A 21,299-nucleotide genomic window follows, 5' to 3' on the forward strand; every position below is an offset into this window, starting at 1 on the left:
CCTCGTGGTTTTCATACAAAACATGATTGGAATTGGAACCACGACCATGACCATCGACCTACCAGACTACCACTTGCAAGACCTCTATCTTCGACTCTATCTGCGAGCAGATCCAGACTGATGCGACTCATCAGTCTTATTGCATTAGTCAAAATCTCACAAACAAAAAATTGAATACGTAAATTAAGACTAGTCTAAATTAAGAAAAGATAAAAACTGGGCGATGGTCTAATATACCTGAACATGGTATATTAAACCTTGGAATGGTGAAATATCCCGGAATTCAACTCTTGTATGGTATGTACCATATTCCGGTACATTCGAGCATGGTCGAGTATACCATATTTCGGTACATTCGAGTGACTCGACCATGATCGAGTATACCGTTTTTCGGTACATTCGACCATGGGTCGTTTAAGCCATTTTTCGGCACATTCGAGTGATTCGACCATGGTCGAGTCCGCCATTTTTCGGCACATTCGACCATGGTCGAGTCCGCCATTTTCCGGCGCATTCGACCATGGTCGAGTCAGCCATTCTTCGGCACATTCGACCATGGTCGAGTCAGCCATTGTATTTTACATAGTTACAGCGTTCCAGGTTTTTTTTACAGTTCACAAAGGGTGTTGTATGCATATTTGTGTATACTGAACATGGAATTTTTACCTTTCCCATAATCAATGTACCCGATCGGGTATGTGTGCGGTCGTGACGCTGGTCCCCGGGTTTTTGTCCCTATAGTACACAATGCGCGTTTGAAATTGAAGTATTCACTCTCTAAACAAAGATGGCGGCCTATGGACGCTGTAAAGAGAAGAATGTTTATTAAAACAGCGATGTTTTCCAAGATCTGAGTTCAAAACAATGATATTGACCATCTGATATTTATACACGGGTACGTATTCTTCTATCTCACAGCGATCGACGGCTTATAGGCAGGAGCAAAAGGCCAAATTTTTTGGTACCGTTGTATGACTTTTACACCTCGTAGACACAACTCGGCGAGTTCAACAAATATGACAGATCAACATGCCGTGCCTTTTGCTTTGAAATGATCAACACACGCGAAACTAACGGCACGGGATTTATAATTCTACAAGTGTCCGAGGCTTGTAATGCCGTATTGCATTCATCAAGGCTAATGTTTTTTTTGACCTCTTTTGTCTTGTAGGAACAGGCCGTTCAAGACGCGAGCGCCCGAATTTAAAATTTCTCGAGGGAATTTTCAACGCCCGTTTGTCAAAATTGAGCCTCAGAGGATGCCAAGTGTGCCCTTACCGAGTCCTAGCTTCTCACAAGGGTGAGTTTTCCGTCCTTTCTTCTTCGTAAGGTCAGATTAAAACACGGTTTGTAAATGGCACAGCTCGCGACGAACTCCTATCGGCTATGGGCTGCCTTCGCACAATTTGCCGCATGAGATCGTTGTATAAACAACGATTATTGTACAATAGGACCATTTTCAACTAGCTGTACTTTAGATTATATCATCCAAAGATAAGCACAAGTGCTTAGGTTTAATGATTATATCTTTTAAACGGTTAAAGTAGTATTTTTCTAGCTTAGCGCAAAGGTCTTTGTTAAATATCACTGGGCAAGTCAAAGCTTTTCCAAATTACTAATATCAGAGGCGACGTTTTTATGCGAAATATATTTCCAATTTGGTCATCTTTAGAACTTATAAAATTCTTACAAACGCTGGGTAAACGCTTCAGGCAAATATATGTTGTGTACTTTTTTGAAAATTTTTCTTTGTGGGCAAAAAAAAGTTCCTTACATATAATTTATTAATTTGCTTATGTTGAAGTTAGTGCTTTTCACAATGTTTGCACACATTTTGTCTCATTGAAAGGAATGCTTGAATGAAGAAAGGTCTAATAAAAAACCTCGATTGTCCATGTAGCAATTAGTAAAAGCTATTGTTTGCTTTCTGAAATAATTTGCTTTCACAACCCATCCTAACTTTTGTGGGAAGCAGTAATAACCCTGATATACTATTTCTCAGTATATTAATATGGATACAAAAATCCATTTCTTGCTTCAGGGGTTGTTGCATTTAACGTGATGAAAAATGGACTAAATCTTCTGCAATTTTGTCGGATATATAATCATTTCAATGATGTATAAAGTGCACAAGTATTACTCTTATTTGACCTCTCCCCACTAGGAGCTCAGCATAATTTCCCTTTCTCATTATATTTGGAATTTGAGGCATTTTAAACAGTTGCCATAAAGTCAAATTTATTAGCTTTCTCCATAGAAATTTAGTTTTGTCTCAGTCATTGCAAGCACATACACAAATGGCTCAAAATTCCGTCATATACAAACCCCTTTGCAATGAGCTACATACCTTAACAGATGTTCGTTCTATACACTTTGAACTTTGCCGGTGTTGGTCTTCTAATATGTCTGTGAACTTCGTATATACCTGGAGTTAGAATTTCTAAAATGAAGGTCAATATGTCTGCTGTATTCAATGAACTTCATTATATCTGGGTACAAAGTCCTAATGGGTAAATGAGCTCCATAATTTTATATACATGAAGTGGGAACTCTCTCAACAAACATGTCAGCTCTTGCCAGTGCACTCCGTACACATACCTGGAGTAAGAAATACTAAATGTGCATGTGAGCTTCTTGCTTACTTGGAGTAAGATGTTCTAATCTGTTGGTGAGCTCCATATATAACATCTGGAGTAAGGACCAAACTTTTCTGGTGTTGTCAGTGAGCTCCATATATATCTGGAGTACTAATAGCAAATTTGGTCAAAAGAGCAGCTGTTGCCATTGAGCTCCATGTATGTCTGGAGTAAGGATTTTAATATGTGTGAGCTCCATATGTATCTGGAGTATGCCTCAGCTTCATTCTTTAGACTTAAGTTGATACTAAAACAGTCAGAAATGTGCTAATAATGGATTCTGGTAAAATTTCAGGTGTCACACTCACTATGCCAATCCTGACTACAGAATTTACGAACTAAACAAACGTCTGCAGGAAAAAAACGAGGTAAAATTTTTTCAGTATTGAAAGTGCTGTAATTAGCTTAACTAGTGAACATGTTTTAAAATTGAGACATGAACTTTTTTACCTGTTTCTTGCAAGGTAGAAGAGATTATTTAAAAAATTACCAAATGTTAGTCTTGTTTTAAAGACTGTAATAATCTTCTAGACCTATTAAGACCACACCCTTGGGTTGAAAATTTTGGTATCTCTTATTCCAAAAAAAATTGAAACTGAGTAAAAAGGGAAAGATTTAAGTTTTAAGATTTTTTATCCAAAAATTTCCACCTCGCCAGGCTGACATTCTCTGGTGGAATGCATTCACATCGGAATTCTTCGAAGATGATGCAACCATGACGCTCAATTTTTGTCTAGACGACGGCCCTAAAACTTTCAGTAAGTTGGTGGTATTATGCGCCTTCCTTGTAGAGATAACAATAAGTTAATGATTGTGTCTGCATGTGTGTGCATAGTGCTACACTTTCAGTCACCAACCAGATATGCTTAGTAATAACTTGATTAGTAGTTGCACCATCACAATAAGACAATGTTAGCTGGGAATGTAAGAAATATGGGAACTTTAGCAAGCTTTTGGTAAAGGCTGTGCTTCACGTCAGACAAACCAAATACATCTCTTGCAATAATTTTCCTCCAGCAATTGGCAGAAATCTCATTCCGCGATATTTTCGAAGCATTTTTGACGGTGGAGCGACAGATCTTTCCTATTCTTTGGTACAGCCCAAGGAAAGCTATCAAAATAACGTCATTGTTCTGGACTGCGATAAGGCGACAATGACCACGACTTACATAAAACGTCTTCACACAAAGGTAGAGTAATATGTACTTTTGCTCTGTAGCGAGACAACACCTGCGAATTTTCTCATCTTGAAAACATCAAATAGAAAGCATGTGTAACCTTTGCAAATAAAGTCAATGGCACTCGTGTTTGAGAAAACGTCGCTTAGATATCAGTTCTTTCAAGAGAGGGGTTTACAAGAATCTCGTTGAGTTTTTAATTGTAAAAAAAAGATAAGTATTGTTTAGATGAGAGTTTGTTTTGTTTTTCTAGGTTCTGACCGAAGGACGACTGATATTAGAGTTCACTTTTGATGATTTGATGAGGATACGAACTTGGAGTTTCTTCGTCCACCATCACGAGGAGTTTGTTTCACGCAGTGTTCTTCAAACGGATCCTAATTTCATGGACGAACAAGCAAAAAATATCACCATTAAAGGAATGACCAGCAACACGCTTACATTACTTAACGTAAGACCCTTGCTGAAAATTTCCTTTTGGAAGTTTGTTTTGAAGATTTTTAAGGCTTTAGTCGGCTTTTGAATATCCAGCATACAGTATATGTAACTGTTGTGATTTGTAGCCAGAACAGCAACCTGAACCCGAAGACTGATTCTCTTATTATTCATTCTGCAGATTTGTTTCATTCTTGAACCGATGCAAGAGCTTATGTCTCGACATAAAACGTACAATATGAATCCAAGAGGTAAGTGGAATATAATACGCTTAAAATATTGATTCACAAGCGCGTGTAAATAGCTCGTAACTTTCGTTGCTGTTGTCTTAGACTGCCTCAAATCGACGCTTTTTCAAAGATGGAGAATGTTTACTTCGTCAGGTACATACTTTCTTATAACTATAGGAAGCATTGTGATTTCAGTGTTTCGAAATCATAGAGGTGTTGTTGGTTCAATTCCTACCGGAGCGCCGGCGAATTTAATTTATATAATTAGGGACATAACCTTTAATCATATTTTTAACCAAGAAATACTGTTTTCAGGTGCCCCTGGAATGGAGGGCAACCATCAACCTGAAATGCCTTGGCCAGGTGATTAAAAAAAGCTTTAGTTTGTCGTATAAATAACCTTTAAACCTCAATTTCACCGTATGAATACGTAGATTAAGTCTATTTTCTTGTTTTTTTCTTCAGTTCAACAACACAACAATATCAACATCCACGGAAAACGGAGAAATTCGGCGTCGAAGCGAGGTAAAATAGAACCTTTCGGACATCGCTTGAAATTCGCCATAAAAAAACAGATGGCGGCATTTTGATTAGGATAGATTTTTTTCTGAATTTGGCTCGTTTCCGATAGATGCAATAAAAAATACTTCATGTGACACGTCAATCTGGTTTGAAATGACGAGCTTTTGACTAACTTTGTGTCGGCAACGTGTGATAGTTTTTTGTTGTTGAAAATATGAGATTTTCGGCGAAAGAGCTTGTTGATATCTCCACGTCCGTTATATCTTTCCGTTGGCAAAGAAATATGCCGTTGTTGACAAAAAAGTACGACGGCTTGCCAAGAACAAAACTCGTCGAAAGGAAGATAATTTTCAGTGAATTAATATATAATGACAAACATTTTGAATTTTTTTTTTTAACTGAACTGAATTCGGAGCGAAAATGTTTTTTTTAACATTAATATCACCTCCGTTATCTTTTTCATTATGGCGAATTGAGGTTCGTTGGACCTTCGCTGTGATAAAAACGTGAGAAAATACAAGTTAAACGGCAAAATACATACAAGGCATTAGAAATTTTAGATACGTTAACTTACGATGGCGTCGATTTTTTCCCCAGACGGAAATCCAAACACGAAGCCAAAACGCCGTCCTTCAAAGCGAAAACCGACAACCCCGACTTCCTCGTCCGCTGCCAACGCTCCTCTTCCGCAAAACAGCACCGTGAATAAAAAAAAGAGCTCAATGTCACCCAGCAGGGTTGGAAACTTTGGTTTGACTTCGCAGGATGTTATGGTCGTCGGCGAACCTTCGTTGATGGGCGGAGAGCTTTGTGACGAAGATGAGAGGCTTATCACGAGATTAACATCGTAAGTTTGGTCCAGTTTTTGAGGGGGGGGGGCGGCTTTAACTGCTGTGTGTTTACATTACGAGAGCACGTGTTTACATTATGAGACGTCTTTGATCTTGAATGACGAGGGTTTCTTCTTTCAGATTAGAGAACACGGGTTATGACACTGCTGTCACCCAAGAGGATGAGTTCCGCAACAGTCCTCTCGCGAATAGCAGTCCAGTGATGACACCGTGGTCAGCTGCTGGCGAGGTCAGGAAAGCGTCACAAGAGGATGGCGTGAACGAGTAACTATGGCAACAACATGCTCTATGACAGACAGAGTTATTTGAAGTGCTTATGTAACGAAATTTCAGACCGCGTTTTTAAACTGTAGACCGTCGCATCATTTCGTTTCAAAGGCCATAGGAACATCGACTACCATACGAGATTTCCCGCTTGAAACCACTGATCTAAATAATTGACTGGATTGTGCAATGGGAAAAATTTATAGCCGAAATATCACTTGCGAGATCTAAACTTTTGAGTATAATAGTCCCCATTATTTATTCACCGGCTGATTGAGAATAAATTCTTCAGTATTTATCCATTTCCTTTCAGTAACAAAGTTATCATAATCATTATCATGCAAAACGGATGCTCTATTCAGTCTTTCTTTTTAGATCAGTGGCCAAGAGTCCTCGGGTTACATCGACACGCGTCGTTTGCAACTCGCCTCGGCAACAAAAATCAACATTATTTGCGCGCTTGCGGCATGCGCAAACTAGTCCAGGTAACCCTCGGTCATCGCTTGTACATATTCTCGTGCGCAGTCCTTTCTCGGTGCTATCATACGGTGTTAGAATATTGCATGTTATTGTGGTAAAAGAAAGGGCGAATGGTTTGGGGGGAAAAAACACTGGAAACTATAGAGTACTGTAAAATACTTCCATGCCAAACTCTCGTCAAAAGCCACTATTTAGAGCGCTGTTTTTCAGACTTAGTATATATATTACGGTAAGACAAATGTACATATTTCAGTCAAGTCCTTGAAAAAATGAAACAAGACTGGTATCACTGTTTTGCGAAGCCTTATATATTTCAATCTTCCTTGGAATAATGCCTGTATTCTGGTATATACAGAACAGGCTCTTTTTTAGAAAATATTTTCTCCTAAATTCTTTTTCAAAAAATATTTCTATCGTTAACAACTCGTGGTCCCTTGTGGCCAGACTCGGTATTTAACTTGCTATCGGTAAATTAAATGTGACTGCAATATTTTTACAGAATTTCATACGTGTAAATGAAACCCAATTTAAGAAGTAATGCTTAAGGTTTGGTACAGTCATAGTGTATTTTCACCGGGAGTTTTGTATCGTTTGGACCTTTCCTTTCCTGATGCTTCACTGGAAGTTCAAAGAGAACTCCTTGCATAAAACACGCTCCATTTGGTTCGCAGTAGTAGATCTTTCCTTCCACCTAAAACGAAAACCATAGCACGCTTATTTCGTAAAGATTTCAAACAAAAACCAAACCTTAAGGTCGCTATACAGAGAGATATTTATGCTTACCGTTATTTGAATATCTTTGTTGCTTGACAAATCTATCAAAATGGTTATGGGTACGTCTGGATTAATCAGCTGACCGCTGTGAACCGTTTGACCTGGATTAAGAATATGGAATGGAAAAACAAGATCAGTTTGGAAACAATTTTACAAGCTTGCTAATTTCCACGATGAAGAAAATTGCTCGCAAATTTTTTCTCACCAATATTTGCGGAATCGTCAAATATCGCGCACTGCCATCGACTTTCAACTCCTTCGGTTAGCTGACAATGTTCAGGCAAGCTGAACGAGAACAATATCTCTAACGATTCTTTGCAAGTTTCAACAGGATTGCAGGTTATGGTGCTCGCGTTCCGTGGTGCAAGCCGACGGTATTTCGAAACAGCCCGAGGACTGCTGTCGGTAATATCAGTGACGCCATCTTTTTCCACTGGTATTTGACTGATAATTGGTAACTGAAAGAGGTGGATGGAAAATATCAGTTTGTGAACAAAGCGACGTCAATGAATGACGAGGTAAGCTTGTTATGAAAAGTTGGAAAGAAAATATTGTTTCCCAGCAATGTTTCCCGTTTAGACTTGCAAATGTCTTCTTTTGGTAAATGTGAACGAGTGAATGAGTTACTGCTGTTTAAATAAGAGCTCTTTTACATCAGTGCATTCGTAACTAATTACTCGTTCACATCTTTCAAAAGTATAAACGAGTCTTTATATAGCAATTCACTATACTCACTGTTGAAACAGATGTTGTTTTCAAATCGACCATGCGTATTGCATGACTATTAGTATCAGCGACATACAACGTGCTACCATCTGGACTGACGTCCATGCCTCCGGGCTCGTTAAACTGAACGCGGCCAACATCGCCGTCTTCACAACCTGGTTCGCCAGTACCAAGGATCGTGGTACAGGTTTTCTTAATAGGATCAACCACCTTGATCTGAAATACAGCACAACACGAGAGGTTTCAACTTACCAAATGAAACTTGACGTTTTGAATAGTTGAAGTTGTAAAAACTGCTACACTCAATCGGTTTTTCGACACAGGCCTGTCAAAAGTATTGTGTATTAATGTTTACTTATATCAGGATTAATGTATTACTTTATGATTATAGGAATCTGCTACGTAAAGTAATTGGTTTTGATCGTTCCAGGATACCGCCAGAGGATGCTGAAGCTTAGCGTCTACACCGCTACCATCAAGATCACCAAACGCAAAGAGATTCTGAAAATAACGAAATTTGATAGCAATATTGGTAAGGATTCTCGTATAAACTTTGATATTTTTCCCTTTTACCGGAAGGAGAGTTCACTTGTACGTTGAAATGGGGGTATTACTGGTTAAATGCATCGGTTAATCATTACCATTGGATCCCGATCAGCCCCAACCAAAGCCTTAGCCCCGCCGGTTGTAATGGCCACTGACCGCACGCTACTGCTTTCGCTGTCTGCAATAAACAAGCTTTCGAGAGGTTTAGCACGAGCAACGGTCAGTCCTGATGGTTGAGCAAAACCAGTTTTATGTGGGTAACTGTTGTTGCGATTTTCCTCAGCGCCACTTCCGGAGAATCTCAGACAAGACCACGCTTTTTCATCACTAAATAAATTACGATCATTAGTTCATTTCTTTCACTTATTTCTCAAGGAATATCAGCGACAATACAATGGTCGTTACCTTCGTTTTAACCATTTTGTGTCTGCTAAACAAAGACCCCAGATCTGATGTGTGCCAGCCATTGCAATATATAAAACACTTTCATCTTCTAATATATTTAGTGAACCTGTGCAGTCAAGTGAAGAGATGGCATGATTTGTTATTAAATAAACCTTGAAATCTGCTTGGCAAAGCATGATACCACACTGTAGCATATGTTAAGGTAATGTACAGTACTTAATATTTTGGTTTTTTAATCTCGAAATGGTAAAATCACACAAGAGAACTGTTTTCACCTGGGGATGGGCCAATCACGACATCCCATGGGGAGCTGATTTTTTGTTCTTTGCCAATTTTCCCACCAATCTTGTCATTTCCTTGCAAACCTGTTCCAGCAACTGTTGTCACTGTTTTGGACTTTAGATCAATCTAGAGACAGCGTAAATCAAAAGCATTATATCAGCTGGTATAATCATCACAATTTAATAGGTTAACAAATTAAAACTAATTGTTACCCACCAATCTGATCGCATGGTTTTCAGTGTCAGCAACAAACACCATTGAATCACCTTTCCATGCCAAGCCTTGTGGACAATTAAACTGTGCCTGGTCGAACCCCCCATCTGCAAGTCCAGACTCCCCCTTGCCAACAACAGTCTCGACCACACCCGTCATGTCGACAATCAGTATCCGGTGGTGACCTGTGTCGGCAACAGCCATTTTGTCACCTGACTTCTTCAAGGAAATCTTTCCAGGAAAGGATAGGCTTGTTTGAGGCAGGCTGTCTCTTGCAAGCGAGATGTTGATAGAATGATTACTTATTTTACCTGAATATGTGGAAAATTGGTTAAAAATACACTAAATACTCAAAATCCTTATGGTTACAAGAGATGGTTACAGATACATGTGGCTTTAACCGATTAACTGGCAAAACAGAAGTAGTAGGGTACATAATAGATCTGAGTGTATATCTAAGGAATAAATTCCCTTAGTACATTGTTGAATTTCAACATCAAAACCAACATTCCCTACCAGAGTTCTGAAACCATTTTATTGCTGCATCAACAAACTCCATCAAAGTTTCACGATGACCTTCTCCAACCAAAGATAACAAATGCTGGCCATTAGGTCCAACAACGACCAACGTCGGCCAACATGCTATCTCCATGGCATTCCACAGAAATGCAGTGGTATCATTCACAACTGGATGGGTGATATCATATCTTAAGATAGCATTGAGTATGTTCTTTGAAACCTTCTCATTTTCAAACTTGGCAGAATGAACACCGACGACAACCAGCCCGTCTTCCACGCTGTGTTTCGCTTCAAGAGCGTGTAGATCAGGCAGGATATGCATACAGTTTATACAACAGTACGTGAAGAAGTCTAAAACACAAATCTTTCCGCGTAGATTCCCATTTATAGACAACGAACTGTCATCTTTCAAATTCATCCACTCGCATCCTTCAGGAAAGTCGGGCACTTTTCGGATTTTCCCGCCTGATTCCTCACCAAATGTTTTGAGATATTGTTGAATTAAAGCATCCCTTTCTTTTTTATCCACAGAGCTTTCTAGTTTTAACAAAAACAGTTGATCTTTGCTGCTCATTTTGATAAATTTTTCATGTCCGATCTTTGCCACTCATCTGTCCATTCACGCGTAAATATTGAAAACACGCGAGATATTTAAATCCCCTTGTCGCTGAGGATGTCTCCCCCCGGGAATTTCGTTCTCTTATAATATATTTTCTTACTGAACCTTGTGAGCGACGGGGGGAGCAATCGCCACGAATGTGCGGTGAAATAAATTGGTTATTGAATATGGCTTCTCTTTCGTCCAAAAAGAAGAAAAAAGACGAAGTTATTCAAGAAGATAGCGACGAAGATTCTTCAAGCGAGGCCGAAAGCGAGAATTCTGAGTCAGATCTCGATCCAGATCTGGTAAGGAACGCAATAAAACATGCACAAACTGTACTAATAAAGGAGATCTTTTTAGTTTATTTGATGCATGTTTTGCACGTGGTCGTTTACTAGTACTGTACCCACACTTGTTACTGTAAACTACAACTTTTAGGAAATTCAAGTTGAATTTGAAGCAAGAACTCCAGAAGCCTCAGATTTTGCAGGAATAAAAAGATTATTGCAGCAGGTAGGTTATCAGAACTGCAAAATGACTGAAAACATACAAGATTGTATAGAATATTAGGAATAAAAATGACCAGCAAGTGTTTTAAGGAAACAGGAGCTGATTTTGACCAATTTACTGGTGTAATATCTTTTTAGCTTCTACCAAAAACCAGCATAAATCTCTCTGAAATAACAGATCTTATTTTGAATCAGTCGAAAGTTGGCAGTGTTTTGAAGGTATAGTTATAAGTACGGTATTTGATTCATCCAAGAATCCTGCAAACAAAATAGCAATTATTGCATCGGTCATTGTCATGTTGCAATCTGAAAAATTTCTTAACCTTTTAGTGTATCGCAGACGATAATGACGATGATGACAACAACGAGGATACTTACGGAATTACTACAGTCTTGAACATTAACCATCATAAGGTAACTTTACCAATTAAAATGATGCAACAGATTATACCTACATGTACAACTGCAAATTATCAAACTACTGATGCTTTCAAAAGCAAGGCTAGGATAGCTTTTTAATGAAGTTTGAATCTATTTCTCTTGTTCAGGAGGTAGCTGCAGTCAGAGACTTCCTTAATCTTGTTACAACAAGTTCTCAAGATGACAAATTTTTAAAAATTCTTCAAGATCCACAGCACACTATTGGTTGGTTAATAAGTGAGCGATTCATCAATATTCCAGCTCATATTGCTCCACCACTCTATGCAAGCCTTTGGTAAGTACAAACTGACATTGTGATCATGCAATTATATGCTACAAACAGGAAACATGCATAGATCTATTAGAATTTGTAATGATAAATTAGTTCAAGCAAGTTTCAACTGCATTTCAGGTCAGAGATTGAGAAGGCAAGAAAAAAGGTATTAACCAACTTTTTCATGGTGGGAAAGCTTATTAGTCCTAATTTTGGAGAGGGGCTCAAAATTAAATGACATGCTTTGAAACATGAGGCTTTTTGCCTGGGAGAGGCAACTAAATTAAGAAAAATCTTCATATTTGGTTGATGGATGGTTAGAAGCCTCTTATTTGTGGGAGATTAGTATTTAAGAAAGGCTTTTTGAGGGGCTTCGGTATAACAACTGCTGCATGAAAATAGACAAGACCCAAGGGCCCACACCGGGTGGTATGATATGATAGTTATGTGTCATCATCCTAAATTCCACGACAGTTAAAAGGACAAGAAGTGTTTTTGTCCATTTCAGGCTGTTGTTATACAACATTTGATGCAATGTTTTTTGGAAGACTACCCCTTGTGAGGGGCTGTTGTCTTAATGAGAGGTTCTTATTTCAGTGAGACTTATTTGAAGAATGTCCATACTTGAGGGTAACTCTTTTTTCAGAAAGCTGCGCAACAAAGAGACCCTCTTTTTTTAGGAAGGCAACTATTTTAGAAAGGTTGCATGCCATTCATAGGGGGCTGATATATATTGCAAACCTCATTCATATGCTTTACTATGTTTTCTTACATCTCAGGGGAAGCCTTTTAAATTTGACTATCTTCTCTACATATGTAAATCCTACAAATTTGATGTATCAAGCAACAAGAAAAAAAAGAAAAATCAAGTGGAGGAAGGGCAAGACTTGATGTTTATAAATGCTGAGGATGAACTATTATGTCAGGTTAGTGGAAGTCCAGTTGTAGTATGAAAGTAACAATATTCTGAAATTTACAAACAGTATACAACAGTACACAAGTATACAATAAGTATTCAATACACATTATGTATTGCATACTACAGGGTTTCTCGAAAAAAGGCAATTGATATTAACAGACCTTTACGAAGGATATGTTGAATTTATTTATTCAATTTATAGCCCAATAGAATACTACAGGTATATAATACCTGTAAGCCATGTATGCAAAATAGTACTATAGTCGTTATTGACAGTTCTGATAAGTCTACCTCAAATTGCATATAATTACAAAATTGTTGTTGTGTATGGTGAATCACAACAAGTACGATCGTACTATAGTGGACCAGGAACTGCGTAACCGAGTTTAATTTCTGAACTGCATTGTATTTATAACAATGGAGAGGACAATGTATTTCTAATCGTTTCCGTTTACTTATATATAGGCTGAATATTAATGATATGTATATATTATTTGCTGCAAATATATCAAGAATTGCTTGTAACTTGCTTCAAAGGTCAAAAATAAAAATTCGAACTTCGTCAATCGATGCGGAATATTGCTTAGAATAATTGTGCCAAGTTTCATTCCGATCAAACAAGTAATGCTAAAGCCTTAGGGTTTTTTTAAAGAGCGTCACCCCTAACAACAACAACAACAACAAGATTAGCAGCGGTTAGGGACCTGTTCCTGGACCCTGGTCCAAAAATGTGATGTTCTAGCTATATTCATATGCAAATTTGCAACGAACTTATAATTGACTACCAGTAGTTGACTACAGTTTTGAATATGGAATCAGTTTTTTCACTTTACTCTGCACGTTTACATACTATATAAATAAAATATCCTTTTTGAGCGAAAATTGGGATTTTTACGACTCTCGACCTTTTAATTTCGACTCTCCACAATCACCTGGACTGTTACCGGAATTGCGTCAATTCGACGCATGAGTGCACTTGGACTTCACTGCAATTTTATGGAGCGAGTGAATTAGTTACTGATATGTGAGCGAGTTGATAGATGTGAACGAGTAAATTAGTTACTGATATTCAAATAAGAGCTTTTGTAGTTACATCAGAGCATTCGTAACTAGTGACTCGTTCACATCTATACCAAAAGAAGAAAATCGCACATTTCAAGTGTAATCGGGCCTTTACAGGAAGTAAAAAGGATGAATTGAATTGCTGATGTTGAAATTTTGTATTCATATAACCTTTACAAATTATCGCATTAAGGTAGCTAGTTCATTCAGGAAGAGTAAATATAATTCAAAGGTTTGATATAAAATCATTCCACGAGCGCTTTTTTGCCGAATACGACTAATAGAATAAATTATTTATACATGAGTGCTCCCGATTCAAAATAAACCGAGTTTGTTTTCGCAACGGCATTGCGCTATACTCCTATAGGGGTCGAGAACTACATCGTTTTGGTGCATATCCGTAATTATACACTCGCAATATTATTTGTTACAATTACATTACAATCTCAAGTTTAGAAATTAATCTTAAAATGACGCCAAATAACGCCAAATGGAAAACTCCTTTTAAAGGTGATAAACTGCTTCCTCTATGTCACACTCGCCGCTACGACTCACAACTATACTTACTTTTTCGGCTTCTTCCCTAGCACTAAGAAACATTTGTCGCACATCTTGGTCGGACTTTAAATCGACCAGTGTGCATGTGGCATCGTTACCAATAATTTCACGTTGCAGCTTCTGAAAATCAGCTTTAATCCCGATATGGCTATGTTCTTCTATTGCAGTTTTTAAGCTTTTCAAAGTATTCTCAGTCATAGTACAACGGTAGTAAGTTTCATCACCCTGTTTCTTGACCAAAAATTTCTTTTCGGTAAGGCTTCCGACCGCAATGAATTTCAAAGCCATATCTGCAGTTGGTCGCTCGTTTGGGTTTGGCTTCATTAAGCCATCGATCAAGTTAAATAATATGTCGTCTTGATGCGACAAATGTTGAGGACCACGATTTCCGTTTCTAAGTTCCTTGATCTCATCTGGCCATTGGCTTTTCGTTGGAAGATAACGGCTGAGATAATATAGAACGATTCCTGCGCTGTAGAGATCAACTTTATAATCGTAAGATCCAGTATCAAGTTCAGGCGCGCTGAAGAATGTATTTCCAACTTGGGGAGATAGCGGTGGCAGTAATGAAGCAACAGTGAGTTGAAGAGAGCCTTCGATTATAGAACTGATTTCCCTGGCATAACCAAAATCAGCGATCTTGACGACGATTTCGGTGATTTGTTGTGGCTGTGGATTTGCTACAAGAATATTACCGGGGTGAATATCGCGATGAACCCAGCCGATTTGGTGTATAGCATTTAAACCATTCAAAATTTGAGGGAAAACGTGCGCCCAAAGTGGTTTCGGACTTGAGACTTTAATAACATCAGAACCAACTATATCGTAGATATAATCATCTAAGTTTGCCAGACAGAGTTCCATTTGGATAAACAGAAATGGTGTGTTTTCGATATGGTTTTGCCAAGAACCGTAATATCTGACAATATTCTTCCTCCAAAGTTCGTCTTTGTATTGTGTCAGTATCTCCAATTCTCGTTTCTGGTATTTTGTGTTTCTCCTGTTGTAATCTGTCGTCTGAACAACCTTTATCGCATATGGGCGATCGTCATGGATGCCCCTAACTTTAAATATTACACCATAAGCACCTCTTCCAAGTAGCGCTTCTGTATAATAATCCCGCCTAAGTAAGCTAGGTTGTACTTTTTCTAAAAGACTGTCTTGTTCTTCATTCATGCTACGATTTTCTTGTCACAAAGAAGAATTACTCCATATAAATTTCCCCCATATTTTTCGTGATGCCGTACCCAACTTAATAACAATGTTATGAAGTCAGAAAGTTGAATAAATTATAATCATACTATGAATGATATATACTTTTGAGCCAATCAGTGATGTACGATGTGATATGTACATCGCTGATTGGCTCAAAAGTATATATAATTCTTCTTTGTTACAAGAAAATAGTAGAAACAAGACGCCTGTTCTGGCGTTAACTCCGGCGCACGTGCCAGTCTTTAATATAGAGCTTCTGAACATAAACAATACAGACAAAATACAGTTCATATTCGCATTTAGATGCCTTGCGAGTTGCGAACCTATAAATGTTCGATCGCGAAATTTAGAAGCACATCGTACTTTAAAAAGTATAGAAGTTCAATTGTTCAAAAATGTAAATAAACCGCATGATACATTCGCTTTGTCTTACACTTTGCCTTTGGAATTCGCGCTTATATATTAAATCTTCAATCCTGTGCAAACTACGACGTGTCAACGCGCCCATACACGACCACATGATCTTGTTAAACGGCGAAATAGCAGCGATATTATTAAAATAGGACCAGAATCTACATGTATTAAATATATTCTTACCCCAATTCAATCTAAACTTAATCGAAAAGCATGAAAACAACGGTTTATTTGTTCCTGTTTGAGGAATTGCCGTATCATGCGAGCGAAATCGAATCGCGCATCGGAAAATTAGCAAAGCTGTGCACTACAACTCTTGGGAGATAAGACTGGGACGTAGATAAATACGGTCACATACACATTTCAAATACCAATTCAAATACTAGAATGTTTCGCGCCCTTTTAAGACTTGCGACGACGAAAAACAAAAAAAAAATAACAAAACAAAACCGGGACGAATTTTCAACTCCGTCGCTGGCGCCGGAGTAATTAGTACCCTCGCCGCTTGCCGGCACTTCGCGCGGTCTGGAGACGATAAAATTGTTTTAAAATAAGTGTCTGTTGTATTCAATTCACGTGCCAAGTTTTATTAATATATTATAATAAGGAAATTGTGATTAATATATCTATAATAAACATTAAGAAATGCAAAAAAAGTCAAAATCTCATGCAATTTGTTCAATATTCTAAGAATGAAGTGCAATAAACGTTACATAGCGGTGGGAACATGTCAAGATTAAAAACATGTTTCAGTTTGTTTTTATTTGGGTTCAATGTCTGTGACCACAATGCTAACTTTTTCCCCATCTCTTTCGGCAGAAGCGAATATATCCCGTGCGTCTTTGTCGGACGTTATTCCAACGTTTACGTTCCTGTTACGATTGGTGGTCTCGTGTTCGAGTGTCTGAGCGTCAGCCTGAATGGCAATATGGCTGTGTTCTTGTATTGCAGTTTTCAAACTTTCCAGGCTAGCATCGGGTGTTGTGCATCGGTAGTATGTTTCATGGCCTTTTTTTCTTACTAAAAACTCCTTCTCGGTAAGGTTCTTGCTCTCGCCTTGAATGTACTTCAAAGCCATATCTGCAGTTGGTCGTTTGTCAGGTTTTTTCTTCATTAAGCTGTCGATCAAGTTAAATAATTTGTCGTCTTGATGCGATAAGTTTTCTCGACCACGATTCCCATTTCTAAGTTCCTTGATCTCATCTGGCCATTGACTTCTCGTTGGAAGATAGCAGCTGAGAAAATACAGAACGATTCCTGCGCTGTAGAGATCAACTTTAATATTAAGTTAGTTGCGAGTTCAGGGGCCCTGGACAGTTTATTTCCAACCTTAGGCGTAAGCTCTGGCATTTCTGGATCAACAGTGAGTACGAGAGATGCTTTGATTATAGACCCAATTTCTCTGGAAAGACCAAAATCAGCGATCTTGACGACAATTTCGGTGATTTGTTGTGGCTGTGGATTTGCTACAAGAATATTACCGGGGTGAATATCGCGATGAACCCAGCCGATTTGGTGTATAGCATTTAAACCATTCAAAATTTGAGGGAAAACGTGCGCCCAAAGTGGTTTCGGAGTTGAGACTTTAATAACATCAGAACCAACTATATCGTAGATATAATCATCTAAGTTTGCCAGACAGAGTTCCATTTGAATAAACAGAAATGGTGTGTTTTCGATATTCTTTTGCCAAGAACCGTAATATCTGACAATATTTTCAGTCCAAAGTTCGTTTTTCGGTCTTTTCAGTATCTCCAATTCTCGTCTCGGGTATATTGCATTTTGATCATTTTCGTCATTTGGAAAGGGAAGAATCTTTATGGCGCATTCCTGTCCGTTAGCGTTGTTCTCAGCCTTAAATACAAAACCATAGCCGCCTTCACCAATTTGTTCTCTTAAACTAAAACCATGCATTTTGAAAATGCTAGAAATTTGCTGTTTTTGTTCATCGGCCATTTCGCTAAGAACTTGTAGCCAAGAAGAATTTATTGCTAATAATAAATATGAAGAATGTAAAAGGTTTTTCCAAAAAAATTATAAATTTAAATTACTCATCACAATGTTATCGTTAATAACAAAATCAGCATGAAAAAACTTTGCATATAAGCTAAGCCAATTGTGAATTTTTGTCGGTAAACTAACGACGATAAAAGATATTTCTTTCTGTGTATGGGCTTGCCAATGTATAAACTCCTGTTTTTTGTCGCTTTTGCCTTTTTCGTAGGCTGTTGGTAAGCTACCTAGGATCGAGATTATCTATTGCTGTCTTCAAAACCACTCATCCATTTTACTGTAGGCGGATCTAGGAATTTGAAACGTTGTCAATTATTTTTCTCTTTCGGTTTCGCTTTAATGCAAGGTAATCATTTATTTTACCGTCAGCGACCCCATACCATCTATTATACCAAACGCTGTCGAGTAAGGGGCAAAAGTTTGAGTCCAGTCGTTGTAGAATTCCAGTATTAAATCCTGGCAGCGTATTCGAGTTAAGACATGCGTACTAGTGTTTCAGTACTGCAAACCATATTAATTGCACACTGTTTTGGTCCTAATGATCTAAATTACAACAAAATAAAGTTCTTATTCCTTTATACTGCTCAAGATGGGTGGGAAAAGAGCAAAGTGATGGTGCACAAGGACAAATAGTTGCATTAAGTATTGAAAGATTCTTTTCTCATAAGATCGCAGAAAAAGTGAGAATTTCTAAAGGTGGTATGCAACTAAACTTGGAGAGGTTCGAAGAAACTAAATCCCACTCAAGCAAACTTTTAGCTGCTTCGGTCATGCTGGCTTTGGCAATTTTGAAAGATATAATAGTATCCTAATTAAAGAAAATCATCCAATTCTTCAAGGACATGGAATTTCATCTGGTACAAAGATGATCGCATGTCTAACTACATGATAATCACCCTAAGCACATGCACATTTTCTTCTATGTGCTAGAAATCTTTTAGAAGCAAACTCGTTCTGGTGATCTCGTTCTCATAGCTTTCCTCCTCAAATTCCAGATCTAAAACTTATGGAACACTTGCAGGACCGTTTTATTGACATGCATTGACATGTAATGCATGTTTGCACATTGACATACGTTAAATGAGTATCATAACATCTCGTAGTTGTTGTGCAGCATGTATTTTTCAGTTTACTTATTTACTTTTTTCTAGTTCACTTATCTGTAAGGTTTTCTGTAGAAAATTAATATCTGCAGCTAAAACAATGAAATACAGTCACTGGACTCCTGGCCTCCTACTGTATATATATTGATATATATGATATACTTCCTTTTTTGTATATTTGTATCAATCCCAATATATATTGCTGAGTTCTTTAATTGCAACTTGCAAACTTTTCAAGTTATCATCAGGTTTGATGCATCGGTAATAAATTTCATCAGCGTGTATCTTTACAAAAAAATTCCTTGGCCTTTGGGTTGTGCATGCTTTATTTATTTAAGGCAGTGAGTAAATGAAATAACTTATTTTCTTGATGGGACAAATCTTCAAGATCACGATTTCCCTAATTGTCGTAAATGAAATCCAACAAGTTTTTGAGACAGAGTTCTGTTTGATGAAACGGAAATAGTTCGTTATAATATCTGATAATATTTTGCTCCCAAAGGTCTTCCTTACACTTTTCTATTTCTCGATCGTCTCTGGTATTTTGCGTTTCTATCGCTGCCGTCGTTCGCACTGCGAAGAATCTTTATGGCGTATTTCTGTTTGTCAACAATGTTCTTGACTTGCAAAACTAGCAAAGCAGAACTGCCAGACACCTATATTTTTATGTTGGTAGCCATTACGCATTTGTTAACCTATATTACATGACTCAATCATGCACTAAAAAGTAAAATTGATCCTGCCATTGGAGGGAGGAATATAATATATTAAGTAAATTGCCTCTCTTCTCATTTTAAACTATAATAGAAGTAATACATCAGCTTTATTTTGTTTTTTTCTCAACAGAAAGCATCAGCGAAGTTTGACAAAGACGTCACGGAGCAAAGCGATGTTCTGGTGTCTGGCAAATGGCGGGAAAACGACAGTCAGATGAGATCCTTCAGAACTTTCATGTTAATACCTTGGAAAGAAATGGAAAAAATAGCGACAGAAATGGAACAATTTGCAGCGTGAGAGACTGACTTGGGTAACTATTAGCGTGTTTTCATTCTATAATTTAGTACCAAAATTTGTGAGCTGGCGCGAAATATCTTGTGACGGAAATATGCGATTTTGTTACAAAAGGTACCGTCGAACTTGTGACGCCTAGCAACGATACCCGGTCAACTTCGTTCAATTTGCAAGGGTTAATCTTCGATATGAGAAGAGTACAGTCCAAAAAACAACGTCTGTAAACTAAAAATATAAACTTTCGTCGATAGAGCTAGAAAACAATTTTGTTGTTTGAAAAATCGTTGTCTTGTTTTTTATGAAAGCTCGATTTACGAGTTTTTATAATGTTTTTAGGAATGTTTATTCCTATATTTTATTTCATTATGATGTATCCTGGTAGAGCATTTTTCAACCTTTAAAATCAAGTCAAAATTAAAATTCCAAAGCTTTTTTATTTCCATAATGTTATAATACCACACAATTAAAGTACAAACGCAGTATGATATTACAAGATAAATATCTATATGCATATATATTAAAATATAACGTTATTTAAAAAACTCTATCTCTGTATTTTAAAATCATAAATAGCTTATTTCTGGCACCGCGTAAGGCTGCTTCTCTTGCTGAGGTGGCTGAATGGACAATAAATAAGAAATAACCTCCTGAAAATATCGAGAAAGTATATTTAATGTTAATTTTAAACCAAATTGGCACCGCAGATTTTGTGCAGCACATCAAAAGATGGCTCAGAGGGGGAGGGGAGGGGGTTATTTATCGCAGAAGCCAAAAATAAGGTTTTGATGTTTGAATTCTTGACTGCAAACAAACTTACGTGTCGGCCAAAAGACTGGGCAAAATCCAAAGCTGTGTTTCCATGCTAGAGAGAGGAAAAATATCAGCAAGTATGTTCTTTGAAACCTTCTCGTTTTCAAACTTGGCAGAATGAACACCGACCACAACCAGCCCGTCTTTCACGCTGTGTTTCGCTTCAAGAGCGTGTAGATCTGGCAGGATATGCATACAGTTTATACAACAATACGTGAAGAAGTCTAAAACACAAATCTTTCCGCGTAGATTTCCATTTATAGACAACGAACTGTCATCTTTCAAATTCATCCACTCACATCCTTCAGGAAAGTCGGGCACTTTTTTTA

The 21,299-nt window shown here is 37.7% G+C and overlaps 4 protein-coding genes across 4 annotated transcripts; 2 read left to right on the forward strand and 2 right to left on the reverse strand.

Moving 5' to 3' along the window:
- Window positions 1-787: 787 nt before the first annotated feature.
- Window positions 788-6,716, forward strand: LOC114538163 (LIM domain-binding protein 2-like). Its single transcript, XM_028559282.1, has 12 exons — window positions 788-895; window positions 1,172-1,300; window positions 2,932-3,004; window positions 3,295-3,394; window positions 3,654-3,826; window positions 4,068-4,265; window positions 4,431-4,500; window positions 4,582-4,632; window positions 4,795-4,842; window positions 4,945-5,004; window positions 5,599-5,848; window positions 5,973-6,716. The coding sequence occupies exons 2-12, from the start codon at window positions 1,260-1,262 to the stop codon at window positions 6,118-6,120; spliced, it is 1,212 nt and encodes a 403-aa protein (XP_028415083.1). The 5' UTR covers window positions 788-895; window positions 1,172-1,259; the 3' UTR covers window positions 6,121-6,716.
- Window positions 6,717-7,012: 296 nt separating this feature from the next.
- LOC114538164 (NHL repeat-containing protein 2-like) lies at window positions 7,013-10,734 on the reverse strand. The gene is made up of 10 exons (XM_028559283.1): window positions 10,059-10,734; window positions 9,546-9,853; window positions 9,323-9,455; window positions 9,048-9,153; window positions 8,738-8,969; window positions 8,475-8,597; window positions 8,106-8,312; window positions 7,576-7,828; window positions 7,380-7,471; window positions 7,013-7,287 (listed from the first exon to the last, which is right to left on the reverse strand). Exons 1-10 carry the CDS (start codon window positions 10,633-10,635, stop codon window positions 7,138-7,140), a joined length of 2,181 nt encoding a protein of 726 aa, XP_028415084.1. The 5' UTR covers window positions 10,636-10,734; the 3' UTR covers window positions 7,013-7,137.
- Window positions 10,735-10,813: 79 nt separating this feature from the next.
- On the forward strand, window positions 10,814-20,176 carry LOC114538168 (protein BCCIP homolog). Its single transcript, XM_028559286.1, has 8 exons — window positions 10,814-10,967; window positions 11,101-11,175; window positions 11,310-11,390; window positions 11,502-11,585; window positions 11,720-11,886; window positions 12,004-12,031; window positions 12,645-12,791; window positions 19,996-20,176. Exons 1-8 carry the CDS (start codon window positions 10,818-10,820, stop codon window positions 20,161-20,163), a joined length of 900 nt encoding a protein of 299 aa, XP_028415087.1. The 5' UTR covers window positions 10,814-10,817; the 3' UTR covers window positions 20,164-20,176.
- On the reverse strand, window positions 13,424-15,655 carry LOC114538166 (membrane-associated tyrosine- and threonine-specific cdc2-inhibitory kinase-like). Its single transcript, XM_028559284.1, has one exon. It carries the CDS (start codon window positions 15,578-15,580, stop codon window positions 14,351-14,353), a length of 1,230 nt encoding a protein of 409 aa, XP_028415085.1. The 5' UTR covers window positions 15,581-15,655; the 3' UTR covers window positions 13,424-14,350.
- Window positions 20,177-21,299: the final 1,123 nt, after the last annotated feature.

The sequence above is a fragment of the Dendronephthya gigantea genome, unplaced genomic scaffold, assembly GCF_004324835.1.
Source record: "Dendronephthya gigantea isolate DGI-Jeju-01 unplaced genomic scaffold, DenGig_1.0 000176F, whole genome shotgun sequence".
Classification (NCBI taxonomy): domain Eukaryota; kingdom Metazoa; phylum Cnidaria; class Anthozoa; order Malacalcyonacea; family Nephtheidae; genus Dendronephthya; species Dendronephthya gigantea.

Coding starts and splice junctions, on each gene's coding strand:
- LOC114538166 (XM_028559284.1), bottom strand. CDS start 15,580: ATGAATGAAGAACAAGACAGTCTTTTAGAAAAAGTACAACCTAGCTTA.
- LOC114538164 (XM_028559283.1), bottom strand. CDS start 10,635: ATGAGCAGCAAAGATCAACTGTTTTTGTTAAAACTAGAAAGCTCTGTG. Junction 7,829..8,105: donor AAACAACATCTGTTTCAACA/GTGAGTATAGTG, acceptor CACCTCTTTCAG/TTACCAATTATCAGTCAAAT. Junction 7,288..7,379: donor ACAAAGATATTCAAATAACG/GTAAGCATAAAT, acceptor TTTTCGTTTTAG/GTGGAAGGAAAGATCTACTA.
- LOC114538163 (XM_028559282.1), top strand. CDS start 1,260: ATGCCAAGTGTGCCCTTACCGAGTCCTAGCTTCTCACAAGG. Junction 3,827..4,067: donor TAAAACGTCTTCACACAAAG/GTAGAGTAATAT, acceptor TTGTTTTTCTAG/GTTCTGACCGAAGGACGACT. Junction 5,849..5,972: donor CTTATCACGAGATTAACATC/GTAAGTTTGGTC, acceptor TTCTTCTTTCAG/ATTAGAGAACACGGGTTATG.
- LOC114538168 (XM_028559286.1), top strand. CDS start 10,818: ATGTGCGGTGAAATAAATTGGTTATTGAATATGGCTTCTCTTTCGTCC. Junction 10,968..11,100: donor CAGATCTCGATCCAGATCTG/GTAAGGAACGCA, acceptor TACAACTTTTAG/GAAATTCAAGTTGAATTTGA. Junction 11,887..12,003: donor CCACTCTATGCAAGCCTTTG/GTAAGTACAAAC, acceptor ACTGCATTTCAG/GTCAGAGATTGAGAAGGCAA.